General features: G+C 39.3%; 1 protein-coding gene across 1 annotated transcript in view; it reads right to left on the reverse strand.

The window, feature by feature from the left end:
- The window catches only part of Efcab5 (EF-hand calcium binding domain 5), a 94,185-nt gene extending 75,568 nt beyond the window's left edge, over positions 1 to 18,617 (reverse strand). Inside the window, exons 1-2 of the mRNA XM_021212692.1 lie at positions 18,415 to 18,617; positions 2,281 to 2,437 (exon numbers count right to left, since the gene is read on the reverse strand). Of these exons, the coding sequence (XP_021068351.1) occupies positions 2,281 to 2,437; positions 18,415 to 18,617 (360 nt within the window). The remainder of the gene's footprint in view (positions 1 to 2,280; positions 2,438 to 18,414) is intronic.
- Positions 18,618 to 19,314: the final 697 nt, after the last annotated feature.

Below are 19,314 nucleotides of genomic sequence, written 5' to 3' on the forward strand. Positions count from 1 at the left end.
AAAGAAAAGAAAAGAAAAGAAAAGAAAAGAAAAGAAAAGAAAAGAAAAAGAGGGCCGGGCATGGTGGCACACACCTTTAATCCCAGCACTGGGGGGGGGGGAGAGGGAGGAAAGAGAGAGAGAGATCTAAAGGGAGGAGAGATAGTGTAGAAGGATGTAATGGGCACATAGGACTTGAAAGCAGAAAGGGAGACTAGGTGAGAGGAAGGAGAGGACCTGAGGGAGGGCTTTGGGAAAGGAGGATGAATTAAGAACAAAGCATAAATATATATTACATGCATTTTATATTATACATATAATATATCTTATATAACATTTATATTATAATATTTATTTTATGTATAATTTTATATTTGTATCATATATTTCACATATATGAAAATGCCATGAAAACATTTTACTTAAATGTTAACTTAAAAATAAAAGTCCTGTGTTCTACCTTTTCATTTTTCTTTCTCTGATGGCAACCTCATCTTTTTACTTTTTCCATACTTTTTTCCTGTTCTAGAATGTCATGCAATAGGAATCACATAATATTCAGTCTTTTCTGCTTGGATCCTCCAACTTTGTAGCATGCACTTAAGTCTCCTCCATCTCTCTCATGGCTTGATCCCCCTCCCTTTAAGCACTGACATTCTACTGCTTGACACACCAATTGATTTGTAGCCATTTAATGCAAGATATCCAAGTCACCTCCTTGTGTGGTCAACTACAAGTACGCTGCTACACACATCAATACCCAGGAGTTGGCGTGGACAGGGAACTAAGTAATTCGGGCAAATAAAAAAGATTGCTATCATTGAATAGTACATTATAAAAGTATGTTCAGTTTGTGTGTTTAAAAGGAACACAAAAATTACCAACTTAATTGTTTTTGTTTAGAAAGAGTGGATTTTTTTCATGTGTGTGTGTGTTTTGCCTGCATGTATGTCTATGTATCACATGTGCACCTGATGCCCTCAGAGGCTAGAAGAGGGCATCATATCCCCTGGAATTGGAGCTACAGACAGTTGTGAGGCATCATTGAGTGCAGGGAGCTGAATCAGGGTTCCCTGAAGAGCAGCCAGTGAGCACTTTTGGATGCTGTGCCATCTCTCCAGCCCTACAGACAAGAGTTTTATAATGTAGCCCAGGCTGGTCTCAAACCTATAGTAATCTTCCCGCCTCAGTCTCCTACGTTCTGAGATTTAGTTGTTTTTAAGCAGTGTGTGTGGGTGTGCGTGCGCGCATGCATGCGCGCCCAGTACATTTACATATACTTAGAATTTTTCTTTTCACAAATTTAAAATCCTATACCCACTGAAGACTGACTCCTCTTCTTCTCCCTCTTTTCCCTTGTAGCTGCAGTCCTGCTTGCTTCTCTGATATAACTCGTTTAGAAACCTCACGTATGTTACCCACAGCTGGACTTACGGATCTTATTTCTTCCAAGAGTTTGTTCAGTTTCGTAAGAAACAGTCTTTCACAGTGGTTGTGCTTCTTTGAATCCCAGTTGCAATGACTGATTGTTCCCACCATTCTAGCTCTTCAAGGCCCTGGCTGTTAGTGCTCTGGACTGTAACCAGTATCAGAAGTGGGGAGTAGTGTTTCATTTCTAGTTTAATTCACAAAATTCCTAAGCCTGGTCTGATGGCTCAGTGGGTAAGGATGCTTGCCACCAAGCCTGATGACATGAGTTTGATTCCTAGGACCCACACGGTGGAAGGGGAGAAGTGACTCCTGCAAACTGTTCTCTGACCTCCACTGGAGCGTGCATACACCCCCATCCCCATACCAAATGAATAAATAAAAGTAGTAAAATTTGATCTATGATCCTTTAATAGCAGGCAATGTTGGCATTGTCTCACAGGTTGATTTTCCATTTGCAAATTATATATCATGGGTGAAGTGTTTGTCACGTATTTTGTTCAGTGTGTGTCTGTGTGACAGAGACAGATAGAGAAAGACAGAGTGTTGTGTATATGTTGTTCAGGTAGAGTCTCACTACATAGATCAAGCTGGTATTGAACTTGAAGTTTGTTTACCTACCTGATTATGTTAGAAACCTTTATCAGAATCAAGATTGCTAGAAATCTTGCCAGATTTGTATTTTGTTTTTCATATCCAAGAGAAAAATTTGAAGAAATCAATAAACTTCTATGGAGTAAACAGGTCAAGAATTGCTTAGTTCGGTGTTGGTGAGGAATTTCAGGGGAAGCCTCTGACATTCTACTTAATGTGCTAGCAACTTCCCTCTTAGCACGCACCCCACAGACCCTGCACGTGTGCTCTCCCTCTTACCACGACTATTGGAATCATCCCTTTGGGGTTGAGAATCCATTCACTGAACTGTTCCTCCAGAGCCTGCTTCCTCATGCCGGCCACCTTGACTTTGACAGTGCTTATGTACTCTCTTTGTTCTCTCTTCTCTTTCACTTTCTCCTTCATCTTGGATATTCTGGAGTATGAGAACACAGAATGCATGCTAAGAACCCTTGGTTTGGTTCAGATAGTTCAATGGCAGATCCAGGGCCTCACTTGAACCCTGGAGCTGCCTTTCTTCCTCCAGCACTTAACTGTGTTCAGCACTCATCTTAGGCTAATCTCTACTATTATTTCTCTTTTTACCTAAGTAAACAATATACTTAAGAATTATTGGTGGGGATGTTAATTAACACAATAATTATAAAAGTCTGTGGAGACATCTGAAAAGCATAGACGTGTAACTACCAAAAAGATGCAACAATCTTACTTTTGGATCTTTTCCCAGAAGACTTGAAATAGGTTTGTTAAAAGAAGTTTGCATTCATGTATTGATGCACACAATTCATGGTAGCCAAATACAGAATCACTTCTGAATTAATAAGGAAAATATGGCCTATAAGCACAATAGGTTATTATGCATCTTAAAAAAAAAACAACCCAGAATTCCACTCTTTGTGAAGCATGGATAGAACTGGAGAATTAGGCAAAGTGAAATAAACCTGGCACACGAAAACAGATACCACCAGTTATTAGTTACATAGTAAAGTATAAAAGAACCAAACTTACAGAAACCAAGAGTTCCATGGTGGTGACAGAGGCAATAATGGCCAAAGGGAACAAAAGACATTAATTAGAAGAAAGAATAGGTTTTTTTTGGGGGGGGGGTTGTTGTTGTTGGGTTTTTTTTTTTTTTTTTTTTGAGACAGGGTTTCTCTGTATAGCCCTGGCTGTCCTGGAACTTACTCTGTAGACCAGGCTGGCCTTGAACTCAGAAATCCGCCTGCCTCTGTCTCCCAAGTGCTGGGATTAAAGGCGTGCGCCACCATGCCCAGCTAAGAATAGGTTTTTAAAAGCTCCCATTGCACAACAGTATAGTTTATAATAGAATATTACATATTTTAAAATTGCTAAGAGTATAACTTTCTAATGTTCTCCCTATAAAGATTGATGATTATTTGAGGTGAAAGATGTTAATTAGCTTGATTTAATTATACTACCTATTTATAAATCTTAACTTCACATTGTACCCTATAAATATATACAACTATAATTAGTCAATTTATAGGTTCTTGGCCTTTTGGTTTATAGGCTTTGTTTTGTCTTTGTCTTTTACAAGAAGAAGTAATAAGAATACACATCAAGGCCTCCCTATACATCTGCTCTGAAGCCTGAAGCTTTAGCCTTCTTCTTCCCTGGACAAATTAGTTATCCAGAGTTACTCTGATCCCAAGACTACGAGAGAAGCCTGGGAGGTGCTCTTATAAGAAGTGCATCAGGTCATTCCAATGCTCTGGACCAAACTGGAGGAATATCCCTGGGAGTGTATCTCAGCCTGTTGCTGCAATCTAACTGGAGTCAAATGCTTCTGCAGCCCTGCTGAAGTCTTGAGTACAAGAGTAACTATTGTCCTCTGCCAGAGATGCATCACCAGGCTGAGAACAGAGAGAATGGAGGCTACAATTGTCCCTATGTTAATCATCACTGTTAGAACTTTTAAAAACCAAACAAACAAACCCCAAACTGTGTTGATTGAAATCAAATCACATGACTCAGAATAATAAAAACAGCTGTGTGAAGTGAATTTTTCTTTGCAAGTCCAACATTTGGAATAGGTTTTCATCTTTCAATGAAGAAAGAATGAAGCAGTTTTGCAGATTTGAGATTGAAAAAAACAAAACCCTTTCACTGGGAATGTGGACAGCAGATCCCTCTAACAGTCCAAAAGAAAGTACTGAACAGAAGATGTGCTTTATGCCCATGTAAAACCTCTGTAAATCTCTAGGAATATAAGCCATCAAAAATAAGCTTTCAGGTTTGAAAACAGAAGCAGGGAAGCAGGTTAGCAGTGCAGAAGAGGAGTCTTGCATGAACTTCTCAAAGAGTAATAAGTGTTTTGTAGGAAGGGCTTAGTTCCTCTAAAGTGCCCACCACGCAGCCAACCCTCCTGGGTCTTTCAGCTGTTCCTCACCCACCTCTTCCCATACTGTCTTTCTCTCTTTTCTTCCATTACAGCACGTCTCCAGTTTCCATCTACATTCCAGCATGGCTTTCTATTCTACCCCAGTGTCTTATAGCTGGCATTCTCTCATTATACATCCACTCATTCACTTTGTCAGCCGAGCTCACTTATTACACAAGCATTTATTGGGCATGTATTATGTGTTCTGCTATTATAAAGCTTAGCATCTGACAGCAGAACACACAAGTGATTGGAACAGTATCGTAAGTACTGAGTGTCTTCAGATTCCCATAAAACACAAAAATAGATGCACAAAGCTACTCTCCTGTCACATTTTCATCTGCTCAAAATGTTTTCCCCTCGTTTTGCCTGACTAGGTCTGCCACATGCTTTGGGTCTCAGCTGAGACATCACATTCTCCTACATCATGATGCCCATATTTAGAAAGAAAATCTAGCTTTGTGCTTCAGGGACACTGTGTATGAGCTTCCAAATATAATCCAAATGCATTTTAAATTGAACATGTCATTCTTTCAGGGAATGGATAACATTTATGTTACATATATTATTTTATGAGAATGCTTACACCAACCAACAGAATTCTATACCATCCAACACTGTAACTTTGGGCAGTATAGAGTAGATGTAACCTACAAATGGATTCTAAGTTTAACTCCCAGGATGGGAAGATAGCTCAGTTGGCAAAAAGCTTGCCTTACAAGCTTGATGATCTGAGTTAGAACAGAGGAAAAGGAAGAAGAGGAAGAGGAGGAGCAGGAGGAAGGGAAGGAAAAAGACAAGGAAGAAAAGACCAGCTCAGGTGAGCACTGTAGGAATGCCCTTGTGATCCTGGCACTGGGGAGGTGGCAGAAGCAGGTGGATCCCAGGGTTTTGCTAGCCAGCTAGCCTCACCTACTTGGTGAGTTTCTAGTCAGTGAAAGACTCTGTCTGAAAAAGGTGGGCAAGGCCTAAGAAATACAACCTGAGATTGACTTTTGGCCTCTGCATTCGTGCATGTACATATGCACCCACACTCTTGCACACACAGACACACACACACACACATTGGTACACATAAAAGCTAAATAATAAAGTCAGGTACGATTGTAGTACCCAGAACTAGGGAGGCTGAGGCAGGAGGATTGCTGTGAGTTTGCAGCCAGCCTAGGCTTTGTAGCAAGACCCTGCCTCAAACAAAGAAAAGAACTAAATACTCAAACATTTCCTTCATGTGAAGAAGTGTTCTGAATTAACAGTACAAACTTGATTAGAGAGTATAAATAAAGACTAGGGATGACTAAGGATGCAGTGATGTTGGTAGAGTGCTTGTCCAGCACGCACAAAGCCCTGCACTTGATCCTATCTAGCACCAGCACTACACAAAACCCCCATCAATCACTAATTAAGAAAATACCCTACAGCTGGATCTTATGGAGGCGTTTTATCAATTGCGGTTCTCTCCTTTTAGCTTGTGTCAAAATGACACAAAACAAAAGAAAAAAATGACACAAAACTAACCAGAACAATCTAAATGAAGATTCTTCCTTGACCATTAAAATACCACCTTTGTGGGAATGGCACAGACCTATGTATTCCATGTGTGCCCACCCAGTGTGGCAGTTTTCATTCTTACCAGTATAACCATCACAATGGAGGTGAGTTTTTGCTTTCCTAGCAACTAATAACCAAACCTTCCAGTAAGCCATCCATGCATACTTCACAGCATGTAATCCCTTGTTTGCAAGTGATAGTTTAGGGCTTGTCATTTTTCAGGCTCTGTGATCATAATTTCCTAAAGCTAAACCAGACTTTTGCCATTCCTTAAGCATGTTTCTATTATCCCTGTCATGGGTACTTTACAAAATGCACCTGTGACATGTGTCTAAGTTATTATAATTACCTAATTCTTAGTTTCTCTTGTTTGATTCAGCATATATCTAACTATAAAAATTAAGCTCCTGGCATAACATATAGTGACTTAAAACCTTAAGTAACTGGCTAGTCAGTGACAGATTTTTAAAAATTTTTATTAGTATTTTATGTGTATTTTATAGTATTTTTTTGCTTGCTTATATAGGTCTATGCCTGCAGAGGGCATGGAATTGAAGTTACAGATAGTTATGAACCACTGGGTAGGTGCTAGGAACTGAACTTCAGTCCTCTGTAAGAGCAATAAATAATCTTAACCACTGAGCCATTTCTCTGTCCCATCAGTGGCATTTGGATGTACTACTAATCAGGCCTATTTGGAATTTTTACAAGATAACAAAACCTCTATCATAATATTCTCATGAAATCTTCTCATTTAATATTAAATATCAATGATTAAATTCTAGGGATTTCAAATTTTAACTATTCAGTACTCCAAAGTAAAGGTAAATATGAAAATAAGATGACCCTCTCTCTTACAGTTATCAAGCATGAAGACTTACTTCCTAATAATCTTACGCATCTAAAAAAAAATATGAACACAAACTCATGGTGATTCTCCTGCCTCAGTCTCCCCTCCCCGGTTATAACTGTGATGATAACTGTGATCCACCATGCTTAGATCCATAAATAATTTAAAAAAGAAAGGAGCATTGTAAAAGCAGAAAACAATATGTAGAACTCTCAGGACCAAGTCTGCCTGTAGGTTGTTATGCTTTCCACTATGATAATGGACTAAACCTCTGAAATTGTAAGCAGCTCCAATTAAATGCTTCCCTTTATCAGAGCTGTCTTGGTCATGGTGTCCCTTCACAGCAATGAAACCCTAACTAAGACAGAAGTTGGAACCAAGAGTCAGGCAAGGGTTTTGTTTGTTTGTTTTGAGGAATGTAGATTTTGGGACTTTGGATTAAGAAAGTAATGGGATGCTTTAAGTGAAACTTATTGGGCTATACTAGTAGAAGCATGGAGGACAGTGGTGATGAGGGTGATTTGAACTCAAGAGGTTTCAGAGGAGAAGAATTTTAGTATGTTCCCTAGAGATTACTCTTATGATATTTTAATGAAGAATGTGGCTGCTTTTTGCCCTTGTCCAAAGAGTCTGCCTGAGGCTAAGGCGAAGAGATTTAGATTAATTACATTACCAAAGGAAATCTCAAAACAGCCTATCATAGACTCTGCCCTGCAGTTCACTCTTATGAAGAACATTTTGAACAAATGTAGCAAGCCGAGAAAGGAAAAATACAGGATGTATTGTCCAGGGTTAAAGGGGTACTGGGAAGTAGAAGAGAGTAAAATCCTGTGTTCAAGGAGATAACAAATTCAAGATATTAAGGGAGGGGTGACCTCTGGTCATCCCACCCAGCTAAGTTTCCATCTTGTGAAAAGGATGCTCCCCAAGGGACACAGCTACCTATTCTAAACTGACATTGCATTTATGGTTGTACAAGGGATAGTTATATCACGTTAGGCATTATCATGGCCTGGTTTTTGTTTTCATTTGGACATAAAGAGAAATGATTGTGTGACAAGTTGACAAGGGATAGACTGTGATGGTTATTCTCAGTTGTCAACTTGACTATATCGGGAATGAACTACAATCCAGAAATGGACAGCACACATGATCCAGATCTTAAGGCAGGAAGACAACATGCCTTTGATCCTGATCTTGAGGCTGGAAGCCACAGGTTTTCATCTGAATCTTGAGGTGTGATGACACAGGCTTTGGATCTAGAATGACACAGCCTTTAGTCCAGACTTTGAAATATAGTGGCCGTGCTTATAAAGATCTATAGTGAAAAGAAATTAAAGAAAAGTTTAGGTCCAGACATGGTAGTCCATGCCTTTAATTCTAGCATTTAGGAAACAGAGGCATTCAGATCTCTGAGTTCAAGGCCATCTTGGTCAACAGAGCAAGTTCAAGAACATCCAAGCTTAGGCAATAAAAACAGAAAGATGTAATTGAACAGAGGGCCTTGTTCCAGCCTCACCAAACAGCAGAACTTGGCAGCTTCTGCCACATGGTTCTGGCTTTAGAGTCACGAATAGAAGAAAGAGATTAAGGAATCTTCCTCCATGACTAAAAAAGTTGTTGAGGCCAGGCATGTGATATGAGTGTCCCTGCATGGAGGCCCAGATCACTGGATGAAGCTGTGAAGGTGAAGCTGTGAAGGCAAAGCCTGGATTGCCTTGGGGACCCTAAGAGGTTAGAGATACCTGCTGAGGAAAGCTGCTAACAGGGAGTGGAACCAGCCCAGGAGAAAGAAATGTGTTGCAGTCAACAAATCTGAAAGGAGTTGGAGATCTGCAGAACATTTTGACATTAGACATGGAGATGCAGAGTTTGGAATTTACTGAGCTGTTTTTTGGTCTTGCTATGGTCCAGTATTTCCTCACTATCTTACCCTGCCTTTCCTCTACTGTGAAATAGTCATGTATATCTCATGCCAGTGTATGTGGGAAGTATGTGATCTCTTTTTTTAATTTTGATTTTATAAGGGATTACAGTTAAGAGATTGTGTAAATTTCAGGAGAGACTGAACTTTGGATTGTTAGACAAGTTTGAGACTTATAGGCTATGGAAGAGTTTGAAGTTGGACTGACACATTTTTGCATTATGTTATGGCTATAAGCTTATGGAGGCCAGGGAGTAGAATGTGGTGGTTTGAATAGATATGGCTCCAAAGACTCATGTATTTGAGTACTTAGCCTTAGGGAGTGGCACTCTTAGGAGGAGTGGCCTTGTAAGAGTAGGTGTGACCTTGTTGGAGGAAGTGTGTCACTGTGGAGGTGGGCTCTGCCCAGTGTGAGACAGTCCCTTCTGTTGCCTGGGGATTAAAATGTGGAACTTGACACTATGTCTACCCATATGCTGCTATGCTTCCCATCATGACAATAATGGACTAAACCTCTGAAACTGTAAGCCAGCCCCAATGAAATGATTTCCTTTATAAGAGTTGCCTTGGTCACAGTGTCTCTTCACAGCAATAGAAACCCTAAGATAACCAGGCACATTCCTAATAAGTTTCTAATAATATTGTGATAATAAAAAAAATTGACTTGTCTTCAAAGAGTTTGTAAGGACATGAATAATTCAGAGTGCTTAAAGGTAACCTGAGCCTATAAGCACTTCCAAAATAGAAGCACGTGATCTAGACCAGGTATGACAGCAGGTATCCAGAATAAGTGGTACTAGAGGTCATTCCTGGAGGACAAGGCAAAATTAACCAGCTAGAGGAATGAGGACTAAGATAGTTAAATAATGAAAGCTGGCGCTCCATATTCCAGAAGAGGATTCTGAGCTAACATTTGTGAAATAGTGAGAGTGTGCAGAAAGAATGCAGCCTCTCTGGCTGGGCTGGACAGTACTATCATTGTGTGCTGGGTGCCTCCCACACACATTGGCTACGTTTTGAAGCTGGCATTGGTGGTAAGGATTTCCTATTTCTATATGAGGTGGTTGAGCCACTTTACTGGAGGAGTAATAGAGAGGCAGAGGACATCAGACAAAGAATGTTCTACACGGGGCTGGAGGGAGATAAGAAAGTATCTGGTTTGATGGTATAGGACCAAGCTAGGACAAAATATTTAAAAATCAAGACAATTGTATTTCTGGCCTTTATTCCTTAGAGGCCAGAGTGCCTGCTATAAATAAGCAAAGCTTATGTTCACTTGAGGATATCGCTGCTGGATAGTTTTAAAATGAATCAATGAAATAAAGTAGAAAAAAATCATAAGAGTTCCTATGATGGTCTTAGGTGCTCTTGGTGTTTCGGCTCCAAGATCATCTCACCCTATCAGTTATACAGCTCTGGCTGGAGAGGAATTGACTCTGGACTACTTCTGTCTCTAACAATTAGAATGTTCTATGCCAAAAATTCATTTAGCATCAGGTTGCAGGATGAGTTTTGGAGTAGTGGGATATCATTTAAGGAGACTACAATTTTACAGTCCATAAGTAGCTGCTCTTTTTGTATGTATTGTGAACAAAATACAAGCATTCTACCAATTGAAACGCAGCCCTATCCTATATGCAGCTGAATTTTTAAGTAATAATGGGATGTATTTTATAAATTCATGCTAAACCAACTATAGTTTTTAAGAGTTTATAAGTTAAAAAAAGAAGAAGAAGAAGAAGAAGAAGAAGAAGAAAAGGAATTGTTTGGATAAGACCTTTTGTAAATACCACTATAACAGAAATTCAAATACCATTAGGAGTATTATCTTTACTTTTGATAAAATATGCTTTACCAGATTGATAAGATCTGTTTTCCAGTATGTGTTGACAAACTGACTAATATTACTAACATCACCTGTGGAGAAGCACCTGCAGGATTTCCTCTCATTATGCGGTTTCGATTTGGCTCAGTAAAGAGGTGGCAGCTGGTGTGAAGTGTGAGCTGACAGCTGTTTGGGAAGCCAGTCTCCTGGCAACCGAGGAAAGTCTGTACCGAGGGTGAAACTCAGCCTTCCTCTTGCCAAGTCCTAGTGCTTGTAAAGATGTAAAGTTGTAAAGATGAATTGGAAGTTCTGAGGCATTTTGTTGTGTGAAAAGTAAAATATAAGTACAGTGAGGTAAATCTTAAGACTCCTTTCCACATACCACATTTCTACAGTAATCTGTAGAAAATTGTAATAAATAAAGATAAAGACCTGCATCTCTCTCCCTTTAAAATTATACTTGTTTTTTGTGTCTGTAATGTTTGAGCATTTGTACTGACTTGTTCTCCTCTCTCATGTAGCTGTAATAGAGAAAGCAATTATTTGGAATATCTTTTTAAGATTATTTCGTGGAATAAATGTTCTATCATTAATAAGTAATGCATAATTCACTGGAAGAACTCTCCCAAGATACCTTAGAGTACAGCAGGGATCCTTCAGACTATGAAATCATTAACAGATGCAAGGATAATGAAAAGACCCACGTGTTGGTTTTGTTTGCTCGGCCTCCCAAGTGCTGAGGTTACAGGTGTGAGCTGCACGCCCCGGCTCTCAGGACTCTTAAATCTAATTTCCTGATCACTTGGACTGGTGTCCTAGGATCGTTTATGTCTAGATTGATTGAGAAATAGGCCCTGCCTATTGGAAATAATCTGAGATTCTAATATTAATAAGCTTCCTTTTATTATTTAAATGTCTTCAGTTAAAAATGTTATACAATATAATTTACTGTGTTGGTGCCCAGTTTTACAAGTTCTAACACACTTAAAAATATGTATAAATCCCAAGCTACTAAAAACTGGTAATCTTATTTTAAGGGCAACTATTTTTCATTATCAAGTGTATGTGTGTATCTACATGTTTGTACATACACATGTGTTTGTACAACACAAAACAGTGGATGGAAACTTTCACATATAAATCCCCAAGTACTACAGGGATCAGAATCAGAAGGAAAAGATACAAGAAAAATAAAGCTATTAGAAGGGGGGTGGGGTGGGAGGAGTGAGCAGTGTGAGCCCAACCTGCTTTATGGCTTTGCAAATTTGCATGCAAGGCTTGAAGATTAAAGTCCACCAGGGCTCTAGATCTACCTTTCAGAAACTTGATAAAAAGCAGTAAATTATATTGTGTATGTAAAACCAACAGACAGTAGAGAGACTGTGTTTTTCAAGGGAATGGCTGCTACCATAAAAATTATTCTACAGAAATAAAGGACTGTTCAGTCTGTTGTTGTGAGACACACAGATGAGTAAATCTCCTCCCCTCCCACCCCCACCCCCGGGAAGGAGACAGATAAAAATTTTGATTTAAAGTCATTTAGGTGTTGTTAAACTCCTGACAAACCGACAATCATTTTACCTTCTTCTGATGAAGAAAAATAAGGAAAAAAATGTTCATTCCTAAAGTGAAGGGACTTTGTCAGGACTCTGTAATGGACCGAGGAAACGGAAGACAGAGGTCAAAGGATTTTAAAGCAGGACTAAACTTCATGAAGATTTCTGAGTACCAAGAGCTTTAATTTAAGTCAGTGGGCATTGGGAGGAGGATGTGTGGTTGAAAAGCATCCATGGGCTGTCTGAATAGGCTACAAATGCATGCCACTGGCCTTGTCAACATACAATAGATTTTGGACTTTTGTCAAAGGGAGATGAAGTTCTAATCCTAGTGATCCAGACAAAGCCTTTGATTACTTTAACTCTTGCATGGAATTCCTACAGTTTCTCCAGTAGAAATGAAGCAAGGCTGGAGTGATGACTTAGGAGTTAGCAGTGCTCGCTGCCCTTGCAGAAGGCTGGGGTTTGGTTCCCAGAACCTAGGCCAGGCAGCTCATACTTGCCTATAACGTCTAGTCCCATAGGATTCAACACTCTTCTAACCTCCAACCTGAACATACATAGTGTATGTATGTTTGTGTGTGCATACAGGAACACACATCCACACAAATAAAGAAACTAAGACTCTTTATTATTATACCTCAAGAAGGCCTGAAACATTCCCACCTCTAGAAACACCAGTGAAACAAACTTGTCTTCGCGTGCCATGCCATTGGCTGACAAAGGATCCTAGGCCAGGGTCTTGGTGTGTCTGTCCATTTTCTCTTAATCAGTATAGCTTCTGATAAATGGCAAGTGCCTAGTTTTATGTACTGCTTCAGGTTTACATTTGTCTCTGACAGGAGATAGGGCTTGTCAAGTTTTAACTTATAGCCTTAAACAGCAATTCCCAAATTGTAAGGTTTTTTTTTTTCCTTTTCAAATAGGAATAGAGTTAGATGCAACCCAGCACATTGCTCAATAAGAACAGATGGTGAAGAGAAGTGTTCTTTAAAGTACTTATTAAATCCAATGGCATCGCTTCCTGCATGCTGGTGGAACTTTTCACTAGTACTAAAGCTCCCTTCATTTGGTTTCTTCTTGCCTAATAACCTGCAGTGGGATTGATTTTTAAATACATGCCCAGAGGACCCGATTCAGAAAAACCTGAGGAACAATGCACGAATCCGAAAATTTGGGACATGTGGGTGTTGGGTGTGAAATCCAGGGCCTTGTGTATAGAGTCTTTACTTTTAACCAAGCACCCGCAATAATTTTGATGTCTTAAGTTAGCAAATCACACTTTCTAAACCATTCTTTCTATTGAAAAGAAGTTTCACTTCCACATTGTTGACATTAGTTGTCAACTTGACACAGCCTAGAATCATCTCAAAGAAGAAGCTTCAATTGAGGCATTGTCTACATCAGAGAGGTCGATGAGATTATTGTGCTTACTAAGTGATACAGGAGGACACAGCCCACTGAGGGTGGCACCATTCCTTAGGCAGGCTGTTTTGAGATGTATAAAAAAGGTAGCTAAGCATGAGCTAGTGAACAAACCAGACAGTGAGCAGTGCTCCTCTGTTGTTTCTGACAGCAAGTCACATTCCTCCATGGTGTGTGCTTTTGCTTTCTGTTTTCATCCCTGCTCTGACTTTCTTCAATTGCAGACTGTGATCCAGCAACAGAAGCCAAAGAAACCCTTTCTCCCACTAAGTTGATTTTGATTAGACAATTTTATCATAGCAACAGAAAGCAAACTAGAACACACATGTAAAACCTAGGAGTTCTCTTACACACAGCGATATATATATATATATATATATATATATATATATATATATATATCCATTTTTTAAAAATTATAAAATAATTTTATAATTAATAATTTTAAAAGAATTATTAGTGCTTAGGTGTATAGCTCAGTGGCAGTGGCAGAGTGCTTGTCCAGTATTCTTAAGGTACAGGGTTGGTTCCAACCTAACCACTACCAATAAATAAAATAATAAAATTTCATATACACACATGTAGTTAGTTGTTAACCCTATAGAGAAGACCTTGAATAAGACATAAATAATTTTAGTTTTTGTTTTTTTTTTTTTTAAGATTTAGTTATGTCATGTTTGTGAGTACACTGTTGCTGCCTTCAGACACACCAGAAGAGGGCATCGGACACCATTACAGATGTTTGTGAACCACCATGTGGTTGCTGGGAATTGAACTCAGGACCTCTGGAAGAGCAGTCAGTGTTCTTAACCACTGGGCCATCTCTCCAGCCTGAATTTTAGGTATCTTAATCAATTTTGGTTAGGTTTACATACCAGGAGACATTCAGAGGAAAATACGGAGGTTTGGCGAGAGGTTACGAGCTTTGAGGTATATTGTTCTTTAGGTCTTGGAGAGACCATAAAAATATTATTTATATTAGGGTTCAGTAAACCAAACCTAACCCACTCACAGGTTGGCTTTGTGTGGCTAGAAAGCTGGTAGATACATTTTGAAGAGGTTTTTTTTTTTTTTTAATCAAAAGAATACTAATATTTTGTGGCATGTGAAAATTATGTGAAATTTGGATTTCATGACCCATAAATAATTTCAAGGGCACACAGTCACGCTGACTCATTTCTCTGTTGTCTGTCACTGCTTTTGTACAAGAACAGCAACACTGAGCAGTCATGACTCAATTTGCCAAGCAGACATATTTCAATGTTTATGCAACCAACCGTGCCATTATTTTCATGATTTCGAGTAGTGGCTTAAAAAGGTTTTGTTTGTATCAGAGGAGGACTAGAAACAATGGGGAGGGAGAAGAAAGAGGAACAAGTAATGGGACGTGGGAATGGGTGAAAAGGTCACAGGGAAACTAACTACTGTGTACACTAATTAAAAATAAATTGTGAACAAAGTAAAAAGTCTTCCTTGGTGTAAATAAAAGATTTTAAATTCTGTTTTGCAGGGCTAGAAAAATGGTGCAGAGGTTAAGAACCCAGGTTTGATTTCTAGTATCCAAAATGGTGGCTCACAAACATCTGTAACTTCAGTTCCAGGGCATCTGACGTGCTCTTCTGACCTCTGTAGACCCCGGGCATACATGTAGTGCCCATATAGGCAAAATACTCATACACGTAAAACAAACAAACATACCCTAGTTTCTTCAGAGCTTGTTTTTGTTGATGTTTTGTTTGAGAAAAAGTTTTACTCTGTAGCCCAGGCTGTCCTTGCTAAAACAAGCTATGTACCTCAGGCTAGCCTCAGACTTGTGGTGATCCTACTGTCTTACTTTCTCAAATGCTGATTGCAAACATGCACCACCATGCCCAGCAGTCTTCTGTATTAGTATGGCCTCCTTTAATACACACACAGCTTTAGATAAATCTAAAAACTGATCTGGTTTTTATTCTCATAGGTTTGTGTCACTATTGTTTTGAAACTACACTATATAAATTATAGGATATAAAAATCAATAACTATGTCAATGTTACTGGGAGCCCAAATTTTCAGAGTTAAAAAAAAAATCCAAAATCTGGCACCAATGTGTACACCTATAATCCCAGTATCCAGGAGGTTGAGGCCCGGGTGTCCATATTAGACAAATGTTCTGCCCCTAAGCTAATCCCCAGCTCCTACATTATTATTAATATACTATTTTCATTAATTCTTCAAGAATTTCATACATGTACAAAATGTATTTTAATCACATTTATCCCTCACCTCACCAATTTTGTGTTCTTTATTCATATTTTTTAACAAAGCACATTGAGTCTAGTTTGTGCTACCCACATTCACAGGTGTACCACCACCCTGTGGCTAACCTGCCAGAGGCCACATCCTTAAGAGAACTGTTTCTCAGAGGCTGGAGAGGCAAGATGGCTCAGCAGTTAAAGGCACTGACTGCTCTTCCAGAGGGGCCGGTTCAAATCCCAGCACCCACGTGGCAACTCATAACTGTCTGTAACTCTAAGATCTGACACTCACATAGACATTCATGCAGGCAAAACACCAATTACATAAAATAAAGGTAAATAAATTAAAAGAAATTTCTCTCTCCTCCCCTGAGAATCCATCAACTGTTAGGGTTGAGAGCTCCTCAACGAGGAGCCCTACATACTATTTTTGTTGTAAGACAGTATTTGATTTCAGATACAAATTCAGTGAACAAGTGAAGTAAGTTGCTGGCGGTGAAGCAAGAGACGCAGTAATATATGACCTAGCACAAGGCAAGGCCTGGGCCAAGTAGTGGGAGTGGGTGGGTAGGGGAACAGAGGTGGGGGGAGGGGTATGGGAAACTTTCGGGATAGCATTTGAAATGTAAATAAAGAAAATAATAATAATAAAAAAAAAAGAGACGCAGTAATATAGAAGCATGTCTACTAAAGCAAGAAAAACAAGAATGAGTGAAAGCCGCCACGCTGTGCACCCCTGAATTAGAGGCGATAGTTAATGCAAGAAGGTAAGAGAAAGATGTCAGAAGCATAAAAACTGACAATGAAGAAGGAAGAGTAGTGTTTGAAAACTGCAAAGTTGTTTCCCCAGAAAAGCCAACACAGCAATTTCACTTTACAATAAGAGAACTCAATAAGACAACAGAGAACAAAAGTATATAGAAATCAATAGTTTTCATTTCTTCAGATTACTTACAGGATCCCCCCCCCCAAAATGTAATGAAAGAAGACTACCCCTTGTCATAAGAACGGAACTTATGTGATGACTTGTAGCAAATCAAAGAAGAAATGTGGCTCCCTATGCACATAAAAACTCTAAGGCCACAGTGATGGGTACAGAAGGCGGCAAGCAAATGTAGAGATGCCCATCCTTGTTAGAGACACTCCTCTGGGCATGGGGTTGTTGCAGTAGGTCTTAGTGGGATGGCGAAGAAGCCATTCATAAAAGAATAAAGTTGGATCTGCATCTTACATAATACACTAGTGTAAGTTACAAATGGATCAACATTTAAAATAAAAATTATCGTAAGTGGTGTGATGGTGCATGCCTTCAACTCCAGCCTTTGGAAGCAGAGACAGGTGGATCTCTATGAGTTCAAGGCTAGCTTGGCTTTACATGGCAAGTCCCAGGCTAAGCAGGACTGTATAGTGAGATTCTGTCTCAAAAAAAAAAAAAAATGAAATCACAATACCAGAAGAATATTTTAATAAGTAACTGACTCAAAATGGGAGGCCATAAAAGTTAAAATCTAGCTGTATAACAAAAAATAAGTGGAAATGTGGAGCTATTTCCAACTCACATGTTTTTAATAATAGAAACAAACTGATAATTCATATTTGTACTTGCAAATGTATACATAAAAATAATCTCTGCAAGGATTTATAAAATAGTCATTTACAGCAGTGATAGGTACTAGGTAGACAGAGGGACAAGAGAAAGAAAACTTTTCCACTATGCAACTTTTCTTTTGTTTTTTGAGACAGGGTCTCAGTATGTAGCCATGGCTATCCTAGAACTCACTCTGTAGTCCAGGCTGGCATGGAACTCACAGAGATCCACTTGCCTCTGCCTCCTAAGTGCTAGGACTAAAGGCGTGCTCACCATGTCTGGATTACTATACAACTTTTTAAAACATATATATTTAACTTTTGAATTAGATTTCTCTCTAGTGCAGAGAGTCTATAGATAAATATACACTTGAAGTCCTAAAATGACAATCATATCCAAGTAACTAGCTGGGTGTGGTGGCGTAGGCTATAATCCTAGCACTTGGGAAGCAGAGGCAAAAAGATTCCAGTGAGGCAAACCCGAACTACACAGTGGATTTAAGTCCAGATGCCAACTGCAAAACAAAACTCAGTCTCAATAAAACAAAACAAATATACTCATTTTAATTTGTTAGTCCTTGCAGTGCTTTGAAAAAATGTAAATCATAGTAGAAATTCAAAAACTACAGAGCCTTACTACGTAACCTTGAATTTGCTTGGAGCACATAGCCCAGCAACAGAAACCAAAGCTACTCTGGCTCGAAAAGGTGTGAACTGACTCCCCAAAGTTGTCCTCTGACCTCCAACACGTGCCACGAGTATTTGCACCCCCATACTAATTTCAAAAAAGAAAGATGCGTATTATGTAATTTTTCCACTCATTAGAATTATTAAAAGGAAACTGAATTAACCTCAGTTCTCAAGTGCCAGGATCACCAGTGCGAGCCACGCCCCCACCCCGCGCCCAGCCAACAAGTGCTTCTTGTCTAACTATAAAATCATTTTTTTTCAAGTCCTGTCTATATTCACATTGTTGTTCTACCACGTTTTCAGTGTAAGGAGAAAGATCATCAGTAGAGCGCACAGCAGACCGTACCTGTTGTTGATTGTATCAGGAACATGTATCTTCAGTTCTTCTGTGATCTCTTTCATCACCCTCTGGTAGCCAGACATTCCTGGGTCTTTGATATAATGAGTGTTGTGTCTCATTAAATATTCCCCCAAATAATTAATTGGATCAAACTTGGTTGGGATGTCAGCTTGGCTCAAAAGCTTCTTCTTCTCCACCTGCATCAGCATTTGTTCCACTCCAGGAACCAAGGTGGGTAGAAGCTTGTCCAGCAAGTAGGCCCGGGTATTCAGTGTCATGCTTTCAGGATTGAACCACTCTTTAGCCAAGTCATCCCTAGGGAGTTTTTTTGTAACCTTCTTTTCCTGTTCCTTCTTCAGTTTATCATTCTCTAATATTTTCTGCTGCATGGCCTGGGCTCTTTCCTCTATCCTCAAATTAAGATTTTTCTTCCACGGCAGCTGTACTTTGGACCTCAGATCACTCTCGTCCATACCAAGAATCACTTTTGCAGGCTTTTTAAGCACAACATTCCTGGAAAGTGCAGGGGAGTCCTTTGTTGAACCAGCTGAAGAGAAAAAACTTAAGTAAATAAATGTAAGAAGTACTAGGAGTGCCGTGCTGCAGAGATGATGGTTCTGTAGCTGAGCATTCGTTCATACTGTTCTTGCAGAGGACCCTGGAGGGTCCTCAGGACAAATTTCCCAGGGACCTGTAACTACTGCTCCAGAGGGATCAGATGTCTTAGGCACCTGTGGGCACCTACACTCATGTGCACATGTCCACACACAGATACACATACACATAATTTTTAATTAAAAAATACAAGAAATACTTGAAATAGAATTTAATTGGTGACTTTAGAATACAGTTTTTTGTTTTGTTTTGTTTTTGTTTTTCGTGACAGGGTTTCTCTGTGTAGCCCTG

Source organism: Mus pahari, chromosome 14 (genome assembly GCF_900095145.1).
Source record: "Mus pahari chromosome 14, PAHARI_EIJ_v1.1, whole genome shotgun sequence".
In the NCBI taxonomy this organism is placed as follows: Eukaryota; Metazoa; Chordata; class Mammalia; order Rodentia; family Muridae; genus Mus; species Mus pahari.